The 13390-nt window shown below is 55.2% G+C and overlaps 2 protein-coding genes across 9 annotated transcripts in view; both read left to right on the top strand.

Annotated features, from left to right (window-relative positions):
• ZNF205 (zinc finger protein 205) overlaps nucleotides 1-9923 on the top strand; it is an 11533-nt gene extending 1610 nt beyond the window's left edge. For 2 of the 8 annotated variants that reach the window (XM_024759541.1, XM_024759539.1), the window contains exons 3-8: nucleotides 2806-2944; nucleotides 5724-5937; nucleotides 6201-6292; nucleotides 6648-6768; nucleotides 8329-8433; nucleotides 8694-9923. In XM_024759541.1, the coding sequence (XP_024615309.1) occupies nucleotides 2888-2944; nucleotides 5724-5937; nucleotides 6201-6292; nucleotides 6648-6768; nucleotides 8329-8433; nucleotides 8694-9760 (1656 nt within the window). In that variant the 5' untranslated portion in view covers nucleotides 2806-2887 and the 3' untranslated portion in view covers nucleotides 9761-9923. The other 6 variants (XM_024759540.1, XM_024759543.1, XM_024759542.1 and 3 more) reach the window with 6 other exon arrangements.
• A 2469-nt stretch (nucleotides 9924-12392) lies between these two features.
• ZNF213 (zinc finger protein 213) overlaps nucleotides 12393-13390 on the top strand; it is a 6370-nt gene continuing 5372 nt past the window's right edge. The window contains exon 1 of the mRNA XM_024759548.1: nucleotides 12393-12706. The gene's annotated coding sequence lies outside the window, so the exon portion shown is untranslated. The remainder of the gene's footprint in view (nucleotides 12707-13390) is intronic.

A 13390-nucleotide genomic window follows, 5' to 3' on the forward strand; every position in this document is an offset into this window, starting at 1 on the left:
AAATAAATGTTGAGACTTCTTTTGGTCTAACTTAGGTGATCCCATGGTGGGATCCAAACCTCTGGGCTTCCTCAGTATCCCTGAACTGTAGCCCCTTTTGTCTGGTAGAGAAACGTTTGCCCAGGAATCAAGACACACCCATTCTTTCTGGACTTGGTGCACTCCTGGGACTGCCATGTGTGAGATGGTCCACCTCAGGTTGAGTTCCTTTACTCTGGACACTGGCTTAACACAGTCTGGCTCCCAGACTGCGCATTTCATCTTTTCCAGGGCCCCCTGTGGCTTTTTCTCATTTTATAATTCTCTCTGTTTTAAAAACAGTATTGACTTTTGATACAATTTTGTTCATCTCTCTTTACTTTGAGGATTAAAACACCTGGAAATACTGACTAGAGCCAAACCCTGGGGGTAATTTTTCTTTCATCAAAGTGATAGTAGAATCAATAAGAATTCTAGGACTCCTAAAACAAGTTGAACTCCAAAAGCAGAGTTGCAAACTCAAAATGCTGCAAGGGCCAAGTGGAGAACCAAAGGTAGCACCCTGAGATCAGGCCCGGAATGGGAGGAATATGGGTCCAGGGTTGTTCTGGTGGTTCTGGTTTCTCAAGAAAATCAATTTTATGGGAACTCTCCTCACTTTTATTTTTTTATAAATTTATTTATTTATGGCTGCGTTGGGTCTTTGTTGCTGCGCGCAGACTTTCCCTAGTTGTGGTGAGTGGGGGCTACCCTTCATTGTGGTGCTCTGACTTCTCACTGCAGTGGCTTCTCTTTGTTGTGGAGCACAGACTGTAGGTGGGCGGGCTTCAGTAGTTGTGGTACACTGGCTCAGTAGTTGTGGCTCATGGGCTCTAAAGCGCAGGCTCAGTAGTTGTGGCACACGGGCTTAGTTGCTCCGCGGCATGTGGGATCTTCCCAGGCCAGGGCTCTGAACCCATGTCCCCTGCATTGGCAGGCGAATTCTTAACCACTGCGCCACCAGGGAAGTCCTGGAACCCTCCTAATTTTTTAAGCGTTGGGAACTAAGTTTAAAAAAAATTGAACCCTTGTGAGTGCACACAGCACACCGATGGGGTGGTACAAGGGCCAGTGGTGCCTGTCTTCCTGAGTGAAGTGGATGCATCTCAGAGGACTCTGATGGGCCGAAGGCAGGGGGCCTGGGAACGTTTCCAGCAGGAATCTTCCTGGAATCTGACTACAGGGCTGGCCTTCACCCCTTTCCTGACACTCATCTCCTGTGCCCTGTTAAGGAGAAATGGGTGCCTTGCCCCAGGGAGTGAAGCACAGTCTCTGTTCTCCCGTTTTGGGAGCCTTAGTTCTCAGAGTCTGAAGGGAAGACAGAAGCTGAGAGGTGGACTATGAAGCCACCAGGGATGTCTGAGGGTTTGGGACCCCATGCATGGCTGGGTCAGACCCCTTTGTCACCTCTATCCCTAGCCTTGAGAGGGAGCTGGTCGGGGGCGCCGGGAGGGCAGCGTCTGGAAAAATCAGATTGATGCCACATCTTTCCAAAGTGTGAGACATAGGTGTAGGGGTGGGTACTGAGGAGTTCCCAGGTCTCTTCGTTTCCTAAGTTTGCTCTTAGGGAGAGAGAACTCCATGCCAGTCTTGGCGGGAACCCAGAGGAGCTGCTGACTGGTCTGGGAGCCTTAAATGAAATCCAGGGACGTCTCCACGGAGACACCCATAAGACTTTCAGAAACTCTGTGTACTGAAAAGGACCACCATGTCCCTCCACTCGGCAAAGTGTCCTTCGTCCTGTAACGACAGCTGCAATTTGAAACGTCAAATATCAAAATCCTTACACAAAATATATTTTCCCACTTTGGCGCTCCTGCTTGGCTGGTGTCACGAGTACGTGCCAGGTAAAGCGATCGTGAGCCGGCAACGCGGATCTGGGAGTCACCTCCCGGCCGAGAGCAGGTGCAGCCGGCCTCGGGACCCCAGACCCGGAACCCTCCAAGCTGGGAACGCTGTAGGGCTGCAGTTGCGTGGGGAACGGGATCTGGGAGGGACTTCCTGTTGTCCCTAATCCCAGTCTCCACCCGGCTCCCCGCGCCCGGTGTAGGCTGCGGAGACTCCCTTCCCCGGGGGAGGGGGCTCCGCCGCCCGAGGTGACCCCTCCGCCTCCACCTCGGTGAGAGGGGGGCTGGGAGGGCTCCTGGATCCCGAGACCCGCGCGGGTGGCCAGCTGGCAGGAGGGGACGGGGTCAAAGGTGGAAGGCTACGGGCTGGCAGGGAGAGGAGGCCTGGACCTGGGTTCGGAAAGAGGAAGGACATCATCTGTGCGGCACCGTGAGCAGGATGGACACCCGGCCCGGGCGGGTGGTTGCAGCCGCAGGGAGGGCTGCTGAGAGCGGGCAGCTCAATTTCTGGATCCCAGGCGGGACCGAGTCAGGTCGAGCGCAGGGTGTGTGTGTGTGTGTGTGTCCTGGACCCGGGAGGCGGCGGGGCCTGTATTCCTCCGCGGAGCTGGCTGTGGTGGGTGGGGCCCCACTCAGCACCTGTTTCGCAGGATCTCTGCAGACCTTTCGGCTCCTGATGACAGGAGATTCAGATTTCAAGTCACCCCGGTTTTCCTTAACCCAGTTGCTGTGAGATTCTTGCTTCAACGATAAACGGGATAATACAAAATAGCATTCTGTCAAAGAGAGGGACCAAAAAACAGCATAGTGAGACCGTTGGAGCGCGTCTCGGAGGTTTTATTTCTGATTGGGACCAGGGATGGATCTGGTCTGGCATGGGAATTTGGGGGGCTTCAGGGATGTCCAGGAGACACTGGCTGATTTCCTTCTGCTCCTCTAGGCTCCTGGCCAGAAGCTGGAGGGGACTTGGCCAACAAGACCAAGAAACAACTCGGCTGAGCTTTGTAGCTCTGAGACAGAAAATGTCTGCGGATGGTGGAGGCATCCGTGCTACCCAGGACAAGGAGAGAGCCCAAGAGGTATGGATGGGGTGCTGGGTGAGGGAGGCATGCACTGGAAGGAACTGGAGTGGAAGGGGATTTTCAAGGCAGGGCATTTGGACCAATGGAGGAGTTAGACTCACCGTGGGAGCAGGGCTGGTAGATGCGGTGGGGGGATGTTGAAGAGAAGGTGGTATGATGGGAAATACCTTCCACCTGGGAATCGACTTCTATGGGACTGCTTTGCTTTGCCTTGTGAATTCGGTAGTCAGCAGACCAAAGGCTACACAAGATAGTAAGGGGGCTGCACAGGGGTCCTGTGGGTGGGGTTTGCTCTCTGAACAGTGCTCAGAGCATATGGGCAAGCCTCAGTCTACCCTCTGCTCCCCTCTGCCTGGGCCCGCACCGCCTCTCTTTCTGGGTCTGAACACATAACCCTTCCTGTACCTGTTGCCTGTGTGTGTGTAGTTACGACTTGCGGGGAGACCAGGGTCACCAAGCTTGGGACTGGGGGAACATGAGTCAGCTGCAGCGGGATGTGCGACCTTGGGCAGGTCCCTTGGCCTCTGGGAACCAGGTGTGTCATCTATAAAATGCGGATCATGTGCCTGCCATTCCCACCTGTCTTGCCAGGTGATTGGGAGGCTCAGAGAAGATAATAGGCATGAGAGGCCTCTGTGAGCAGCTCATCAGCCTGTAGGTGCTCATTATTTTTTTTTTTTTTTTTTTTGCGGTACGCGGGCCTCTCACTGTTGTGGCCTCTCCCGTTGCGGAGCACAGGCTCCGGACGCGCAGGCTCAATGGCCATGGCTCAGGGGCCCAGCCACTCCACGGCATGTGGGATCTTCCCGGACTGGGGCACGAACCCCTGTCCCCTGCATCGGCAGGCAGACTCTCAACCACTGCGCCACCAGGGAAGCCCGGTGCTCATTATTGTAACATATAAAACAACACCACCCACAGCAACTAGAACCTAGGTCAGAGAAACCTGGAAATCCTCAGCTACGGTTTCCAGTGGCTGTAAGTTCAAGTACAAATCAAGTGTCAGTTCTGTTTTCATACCATAGAAGCACAAAGAATTTTTACTGCAGTTCAGTTTCCCTTCCATAATGCCTTTGTAACTCCCAGTGGGCCTCATATGTCCACAACATTCTGTGCTGATGTTGGATTCTGTCAGCGCACACAGTAGAGTAATAATAATAATTACCAGCACTGCTCTTTGTTTATCCAGAACTTTGTGGAGTGGAGAGCTCTTTCTCATGTGTTATCTGTGTGGAGGCAGAGCAGCTGAGTCTCGGAGGCCGCCTGGCCTGTGTGGCTCCCAGGAACTTTGACTCCTGGCCTGAGAGTCTTATATACTGAGGTGGGTGGGGAGGTGGAGGGATAGGCTTGAGTTCCCAGCAGAAGGCTGGCTGGTGCCCAGTGCTATGGGTGGTGATGATGAGGCCTCACCAGGGCCTCCCAGTGCAAGGGAAGTGACTTTCCCAGTGCTCTGCTCTGCTCAGGACTGAAAGGCTGGTAAGCGGTGGTTCTGGATTCCAGCCCCGGTAGCCTGACTCAAAAGCTTGCTCCTCACCTCCCAGAGGGCTGGGGCAGAGGCTGCTATGAAGAGGGGAGGGAGGATCCTGGCAGTACCATTGTGGGGAACAGTGCTAAAGGGGGTGAGCCTGAGAGGAGTTTCCCTTCCATCAGACTTAGGTGGGTGCAAGGCCTCAGCACAGTTAGAGGTATGCTTGGACTTATTTTTTCCAAATCAGAAACTGCCAACAGCTCTGACCAATTGAGTTAGGACTGAAATGGCCCAAGGCCACATGTCTTCCTGTCACTTTCAAGAAGTTATGGCCCTGGGGGTGACTTGTGAGTCCGATACACTGAGTTCAAGTCCTGGCCGAGTCACTCCAAGCTCTGTGTGACCTTGGGGCATTGTCTGATCTCAGAGCCTGGAGGTGTGAGTTTTCTGTGTCTGCTGTAACAAAGGACCACAAACTGGGTGGCTTAAAACAACCGGCATTTATTCTCTCACACTTTGGAGGCCAGAACCCCAAAATCAAGGGGTCAGCAGGGCCCCCTCCCAAGGCTCTAGGGGAGGATCCTTCCTGTCTCTCAGCTTTTGGTGGCTCCAGGTGTCCCTTGGTTTGTGACAGCATCACTCCAACCTCTGCTTCCATCTTCACATGGCTTCTCCTCTGTTTCTGTGTCCTCTCCTCTTTTTTTTTTGGCTGCCGCATGGCTTGTGGGATCCTAGTTCCCTGACCAGGGATAGAACCTGGGCCCTCGGCAGTGAAAGCGGGAGTCCTAACCACTGGACTGCCAGGGAAGCCCCTGTGTCCTCTCCTACGGACACCAGTCATTGGATTCAGGGCCCAACCTGAATCCAGGATTATTTCATCTCAAGATCCATAACTACATCTGCAAAGACCTTTTTTCCAAATAAGGTCACATTCTGAGGTTCCAAGTAGACATGAATTTTGAGGGTACACTATTCAACCCAGCCAACTACATTCGGTTTCCTCATATATTAAAAGAATAACAATCCACACTCCTGTGGGAGGTGGGAGGCTCAAATTGGGAAGAGGCATCTGTCCTGTGGGCACCCAGCAGGGCCTCGATGAACCTCCCCTCCTTCCCTCACTGTCCTGCCTCACAGGGGTGAACCACGGATATGCAGGTCTCAGGGACGGAGACGGAAGCAGGGCCAGCCTTGCATCTGGGTGTGCGTTCTGCCACCCTCAGTGTCTGCTTCTGCAGGTCCCCGAGTGTGGAGTTCTGCTGTGTTTCCCATTCTCTGTCCCAGTGCTGATGGGGCTGTTATTTCTAGACTCCACGTCATGGGCATTCTTGTCAAGAAATGCTTTCCGAGTCGGAGGGGACGGTGCCGTTGGGAGCCGCTCAGGAGTCACCCCACATCAAGATGGAGCCGGAAGAGCCGCACCCTGAGGGGGCATCACAGGAGGCCAGAGCTCAAGGAGTACGGGGCTGGGTGCCCCTAAGCCAGGGCTCTAAGGAGAAAGCACATTTCCTGCCTGGCGGAGGTGAGGAGAGGGATGTGGAGAGAGGCACTTTCCCAGGTGGACGCTCAGCCCGGGTGGGGAGACCCTGATGTCTGCCCCACCTGCCCCTTGGAGGCCGCCCCTGCTCACCCTCAGAGCCCACTGACCCTCTTCTTGGATCAGGTCGGGGGTGGAGTTGGAGGCACTGTGGGTTTCCCTGGTGGGCCTGGCATGAGCTCACTGCAGGGAGTGGGAGGGCCAAGCGGGATGAGGTGGCCGCGCTGAGGACCTCTTTCCTCTCTCAGCCCTCCCCTCCCCCCAGATCCCTGTGCTCTCTCACGAGGGGAGGACCAGAGACCGGCGGATGGCCGCGGCGCTCCTCACTGCCTGGTCCCAGGTGAGTGTCCCCATCCATAGCTGGAGCCGAAGGACGTGGAGGGACAGCGTCTCTGAACCATCCTCTGGATCTGAGCGCTGGACCTGAGGGTGGGGACTGGAGATCCTGAGCTTTGGCAGTGGTGCTGAAAAGAAGGATCCTTGTTTTTGTCTCTTGTCTTCTGCTGTACACAAGCGCTTTGTTCTTGCCCCCAAAAGCCTTCCTTGGGCAACTGTCCTGCTTCATCACACCCGAGGGCCAGCCTCACTTGAGTCAGCAGGATGGGAGCCGGGGTCTTGCCCTTGTCCTGGCACCACGATGCCCCTCCACCACGTCCTGGCATGTCCTGGAGAGTGGGCATTTCATGTTGTTTCAGATGCCAGTGACCTTTGAGGATGTGGCTGTGTACCTCTCCCGGGAGGAGTGGGGGCGGCTGGACCACACACAGCAGAGCTTCTACAGGGATATCCTGCAGAAGAGGAACGGGCTGTCCTTGGGTAAGGGCTCACTCGTGCTGGGGTGCTGCTTCCTGAGGCCCTGGGAAGTCAGCGGTGGGGCCTATCTGCCATCACCTCCTCCTCCCTTTCCAGGGCTTGAACCCCCTCTTGTGATTCATCCAGACATCACTGTACTATAGAAGCTTCCTAGTGATGGATGTGTTCTGGTCGGTGCTGATATGGTAGCCATGAGCCATATGTGGCTATTGACCCCTAGAAATGCAGCTAGGGCAACTGAGTTTTTTGTTTTATCTCATTTTAATCAGCTCAGATTTGAATTGAAATAACCACATGTGGCTAGCGGCTGCTGTGCTGGACAGTGCTGACCTAGAGACTGTGCTTCTCTCCAGTTCTTCCCTAGCTTATTCCAGTAGTTCCCCCACTTCCAAGCCCAGCTTCAGAGGTATCTGACCAGAAAGCCTGGCTCTGGGCCGGGCTGCTAGCCCAGGGGATGGGGAACAGTGCCAGCTAATCCCTCCAGGCCTTTGACTCTGAGCTGTCACATCCACCCCAGGGCTGTGTCCTCTTCTCAGAGGGGCCTTGGCTCCCTTGGTTTTTCTCATGGTAAGCAGTAAAGTCCCAGGGCTTTGATTCCTCAGTTTCAGGCTCTAGTTTTCATGGCAGACTTTTATGAGGGCTTATGGAAAAATCAGCATTCATTTATTCATTGTCATTCATTCGGTCATTCAGTCTGTTTGTCTGTCAGTGCACATCTGTTACACACCTGCTAGTCCAGGTGGAGCCAGGGTCTTGGTAATTCCACCCTCTGACTTTGATGGCGGGCCAAGACCCCTGTTGTCCCTGGTGGACCCCCGGATCACAGCAGCTGCTGTGCTCACACCTTTAATTATCTCTGGTTTGCTCACCACCCATTGTTAGCACTCTCTGGGGCCCAGGCCAGCAGGTCCAGGCAAGTCTTGGGAGATCAGAGGGAACCAGCATCCACTCCACAGCCCCATGGCAGGCCTCACAAATGCCCTAAACCACCCAGTTGGTCCAAACATTCCTTCCCCCCCATGGGGCTTGGATCAGGGCATGGAGGCCAGGGCCCCTCTGCTCTCTTCCTGACTTGACCAGAATTCCCAGGCCCTCACCCTGGGGAACTTGGCAAATGGGCCTTTGGTCCTTGACTTCTGGGTGGTCAGTGTCCCTGGCCCTCTTATCGCAGGCCCTCCCACTTGGCCTCTCTTTGCCCACTGCCCCTCCCCCAGGAGCCCTTTTTGCCTGTGATCCTGGGAAGGTGCAGGTGCAGGATAGGAAGACTGCATCTGGTTTCTGACATTGCTGGACTCACTGCTGGGGACAGTGTGACATAGAGGTGGCCAGCAGCTGACCTGGCCCAGCCCTGAGAAGAGTGTGCCTGGAGGTTGCCCCGGAGTGTGCATCCTGAGAGGGCGTGGCCATCTGCCCCCAGTGACTGTTGAGCTCGCTTGGTTTTGCCCCGTGCAGAGCTGCATCCCCTCTTCTTTTGCTCCATCATTTCTCCGGGGAGGTGGGGGGTGGTTTCTCCTTGCTGTGCAGCCCGAAAGGCCCTGACTGAGCACAGCATCTCTTCCCAAGCAGGGTTTCCCTTCAGCAGGCCTTTCTGGGCCTCTCAAGTGCAGGGCAAGGGCGAGGCCTCGGGATCCTGCCAGCAGATGGGAGATGAGGAGGAGGAGAAGAGAGGTGCGTGCAGCGGTGACAGGTGGGCGGGGCAGTAGGGTCGTGGCTGTCACTCCCAGGTGCCCCGTGTCAGTGCGGGCTGTTTTCTGTGGGGTGCAGACACACAGCCCCTCCTGGGGCAGGGCCACCAGCCCTCCCTCCTGTGTGGAGGGTGGCTTTTGCTTCCAGGGTTCCCAGCAGGTCCTTGCCCTAATTTCTAGCTCCACAATTCCCCCGGGGCCCTCATGAAAGCCTCTGCCTTGCTGGAATCCCTCTTTATCCAGGAGCCGTGGAGGTGGGCAAGGAGGAGCTAGCCCCATCCCTGGGAGCCCTTGGGGATATGAAGTCCTTCAAAAGCAGGGTGGGGAGAGCCCAGGGGGACGCCTCACGGTGTGGGCAGCGAGCAGCCGGTGGCCAGAGCTCAGGGCCAGCCAAGGACGATGTGCAGCCGGGTCCCACGGTGGAGGCACAGTCAGAACCAGCCCCGCCTGACATCGGCATCCCGAAAGCCCAGGAGGGCCGCTTCCCAGAGCAACCCGGAGAGGGGGAGACGACCGCCCCTGAGAGCAGCGAGGAGGGCCTGGCCCCTGACGGCGACGCCGGCAAGAAGACCTACAAGTGCGAGCAGTGCGGCAAGGCCTTCAGCTGGCACTCGCACTTGGTGACGCACCGGCGCACGCACACGGGCGAGAAGCCCTACGCGTGCACGGACTGCGGCAAGCGCTTCGGCCGCAGCTCACACCTCATCCAGCACCAGATCATCCACACCGGCGAGAAGCCCTACACCTGCCCGTCCTGCTGGAAAAGCTTTAGCCACCACTCGACGCTGATCCAGCACCAGCGCATCCACACGGGTGAGAAGCCCTACGTGTGCGACCGCTGCGCCAAGCGCTTCACCCGCCGCTCGGACTTGGTCACCCACCAGGGCACCCACACGGGCGCCAAGCCACACAAATGCCCCATCTGCGGCAAGTGTTTCACGCAGAGCTCAGCCCTGGTCACCCACCAGCGCACCCACACCGGGGTCAAACCCTACCCGTGCCCTGAGTGCGGCAAGTGCTTCAGCCAGCGCTCCAACCTCATCGCCCACAACCGCACGCACACCGGCGAGAAGCCCTACCACTGCCTCGACTGCGGCAAGAGCTTCAGCCACAGCTCACACCTCACTGCCCACCAGCGCACCCACCGTGGTGTCCGGCCCTACTCCTGCCCCCTGTGCGGCAAGAGCTTCAGCCGGCGCTCCAACCTGCACCGGCACGAGAAGATCCACACGGCGGGGCCCAAGGCCCTGGCCATGCTGATGCTGGGGGCAGCCGGGGCTCTGGCGGCACCCCCTCCAGCCCCCACCTAGGAGGCTGAGAGACAGGGGCTGGCCTGGAGACAGGGAAGGAGGGGGATTGTAGCGGGGGCAGCTGCTGCGGGGGTGTGACCTGGGAGGCCCAGGAAGGGAGTTGGGGAGGTGCTGGCATGGGGATGGGGCGCGGCAACACGGGAGGAGCTCGGTTGAGGAGGAGGCATGCTCACTGCAAATTAAAGGCCTTGGAATTCGAGTGACAGCCTATAGCTCTGTCTCATATGCCACCAGGGAAGTCCCAAGATACTTAGGGAGTTCTAGACAATGCTATAAGACTAAGAAAATAATGAGTATAAATTCTGGAAATGAATATAAATTTTCTGGAAAGACAATTTTCCCTTTTTACATCATAGAAAAATAAACTATCAGAAGGAAAGTACAATAAGGTGGTCAATTTCAATATAACTATATACAAATTATCATCCATCAGCAATGCCCAATAGAATATATGGTAGGTGTGCTAGTTATTAATTTATTGTCCCTCAAACCCCCAGTACACCCTTTTGTCCTGCTTTGTGGTAATGGAGCAGGATCCCATGGACGTTTCTCTTTTGCAAGCCAACTTGTTAATCTTTGTCAGTACAGGGTGAAGAACAACGTAAGGGCACACTGGAAAAAGGGACTTTCAAGTTCCTTCTTCCTTGTGTAGTTTTCCACTGGGGCCAGTAAGGGGAGGAGAGGGAGCCCAGTAGCATCCACTTCAGCGGTCTTCTTAGAACAGCCTGGGCTCATCCCTTCCAGCAAGCAGTTCAAGCAAATGCAGGAAGGTGTACGTAGTAAACATCTACAAATGGAAAAATTGAAACAATCTAAATATCCAAGAGTAGGGGACTTTAAATGGAATATGGAACTTCCATGATTTGGAATACTATGCACCTTGCACGACAGATGGATTTTGATAGACTTTTTTTTAAAAATATTTTGTCTCCACAAGGCATTACTGTTATCTGAGATGAATTTTTAAAAATTTATTTATTTTTGGCTGCATTGGATCTTCGTTGCTGTGCGCGGGGTTCCTCTAGCTGTGTCGAGCACAGGCTGCTCTTCATTGTGGTGCGGAGGCTTCTCACTGAGGTGGCTTCTCGTTGCGGAGCTTGGGCTGTAGGTGCGTGGGCTTCAGTAGTTGTGGCCCGCGGGGTCAGTAGTTGTGGCTCGCGGGCTCTAGAGCGCAGGCTCAGTAGTTGTGGGGCAATGGCTTAGTTGCTTCGCAGCATGTGGGATCTTCCCGGACCAGGGCTCGAACCCGTGTTCCCTGCATTGGCAGGTGGATTCTTAACCACTGCACCACCAGGGAAGTCCTCTTTGATAGACTTGAGCCAACAAAAATTCATTAAATAGAATTATTCCAGATTTACCTTAGAAATAATCATAGATGTAGAACTTGACTGAAATATTAATAGTGCTTATTTCTGGATGGCCTTATTAGGGATATTTTTAACTTTCAGTTATTTTAACCATCAGTTTTTCAACAAATACTGTGCCAGGCACAGTATTTAAGTTCTGGAAGTAGGGCAGTGAAAACAGTCTGATATCATGAAAATTATAGTCGAGTAGTGGGGGGCAAATATACAAATATGTCAGGTAGTGATAAAAGGAAGAAAAATAAGGCAGGGCAGAGGCATGGCAGCGGGGGCCAGGTGCTGTTTACATAGGGTTAGGGAAAAACCACTTTGAGGGAGTGCCATGTGAGCTGAGTGAGGAAGTTAGCTTTGTGGATATGGATGCCTTTAAAATTTTCCGTACTTTATTTTCTTTCCTACACTAAGGATGCAATGCTTGCATAATCAAACAACAACCACCACAAGAAAGGATTTTCTATTTCAGAAAAAGATCTGGAGCCTCATATCTCCAAGGGGAGTAAGAAGAGGGTGGCAGCAGGTCCAAATGCATAGAGCTTCCCCGACGCGGCCCGCCTGCTTTAGATTTTCCCCAGCCTGGAGAGCCCCGCTGTCCTTCAGTCAAATCTGCTGGTCGGGGTCAGCGTCCCCGACGGCCGCATCCTGCCGAGAGACCCTAGCCGACCCTCGGGAACAGAGGATCGGCGCAGGAGGTTCCCGGCCCCTCACTGGACTGCATTTCCCAGCAAGCTCCGCGCCCTGCTAGAAGCGGCTAAAGACTATTTGGGTGGGTGCGGGACCCTAAAAAGCTATAAACGAGTCTCCTAAGGCTGAGTTCCGGCTCCTGGACCACGGCCCCCTCAGCTCTCGACCCACTGTGTAGCGGAAAGAGCAGGGGACGGAAGGAAGAGTCCACGCCCGAGCATCCCTTGCGGCGGAACAGGCGATCCACTCGTAGCTGGGCCCAGAGACATCTCTGCCCAGCAGGCCAGCCTTGGCTTTTCCTTTTCACCCTTCACGGGTCAGAGGAACACAGAAAACTGAAAGACAAGGCGAGAGGGAGAAAGCGCGAATCTAGGGGCAGACCTCAGCCTGGGGGCATGGGTGTTGACCACATGACGTCACTGCCTTCTGATTGGCCATCCCTGGAAATTCTCACCGTTCATTGGTCACCCGTCAGGGAGAAGGCCGGTATAGTAGGCGAACGCCCTCCTGGGGAGAGTAGTTGGGAGTGCTTGTCTCGGCGCACGCGCCGTGGTGTTTCCCGGCGAGCCCCGCGCGAATTTCCGGCGCCGAAACCTGGAGGCGGAAACTGGGAACGCCTGGGCGACTGTGGGCGGTGTGAGTCTTGGGGGGCGGGACAGGCGACGCGGCCCGCCTGGCTGCGAGGTCGGGCGCAGGGCTCCGGGAGGCCGGGGCCGGAGCCCCGAGGCAGAGGCCGAAGGGGGCGCGCACCTCAGGGAGGTGCAGGGGAGAAGCCTGGGGCGCCGCACCCGCTGCCCGCCCCTCCGCCTCTCATCTCCGCTCAGGCAAGGCTGCTGGGACCGAGCGCGGAGCTCTGGCCGGGTCCGCGTTCCCGACTGCCGAGTCCTACTGAGCGACCCTGGTGAGTCCCTGGCTCTGTCCGAGCGGAGCCTTCTCCTCGGTCACTGGAGGATGAGCATGGAGAGCTTACCTTTCAGAATACACTAAATAAAGTGCTTAGTGTGTAGTAGTAAAGAATTGGAAACAACCTGAATGCCTCACTCGGGTGGGTATTCATTAAGAAACGAGTATATCCATACCACGGAATCTCCTAGAGCGGCTGAGGCAGCATTGTTGGGTAGAAAAGCAAATGACAAAATAGTATTGCGGTAAGACCTGATTTATGTAAAAACACGCACAAAGCACTTTTCTCCCGGTTTCTATGGATATATTTCCAGTAAATGAACAGGGCAAGATTTGGGAGGTCATATGTCAGACTGTTAATGGAGGTGCAGCTGCAGTGTGGAAGGAAGAGTTTCTCTTTTATGTATTTCTGTATTGTTTAACCCCCCCCCCCCTTTTATTACAATGGTTTGTATCACTTTTTTTGTTGAAACAAAAAGCAATTGAAAATATTCCAGGGCTTCCCCGGTGGCGCAGTGGTTGAGAGTCCGCCTGCCGATGCAGGCGACACGAGTTCGTGCCCCGGTCTGGGAAGATCCCACACGGCGCGGAGCGGCTGGGCCCGTGAGCCATGGCCGCTAAGCCTGCGCGTCCGGAGCCTGTGCTCCGCAACGGAAGAGGCCACAACAGTGAGAGGCCCGCA

The sequence above is a fragment of the Neophocaena asiaeorientalis genome, unplaced genomic scaffold, assembly GCF_003031525.2.
Source record: "Neophocaena asiaeorientalis asiaeorientalis breed wild unplaced genomic scaffold, Neophocaena_asiaeorientalis_V1.1 scaffold254, whole genome shotgun sequence".
In the NCBI taxonomy this organism is placed as follows: Eukaryota; Metazoa; Chordata; class Mammalia; order Artiodactyla; family Phocoenidae; genus Neophocaena; species Neophocaena asiaeorientalis.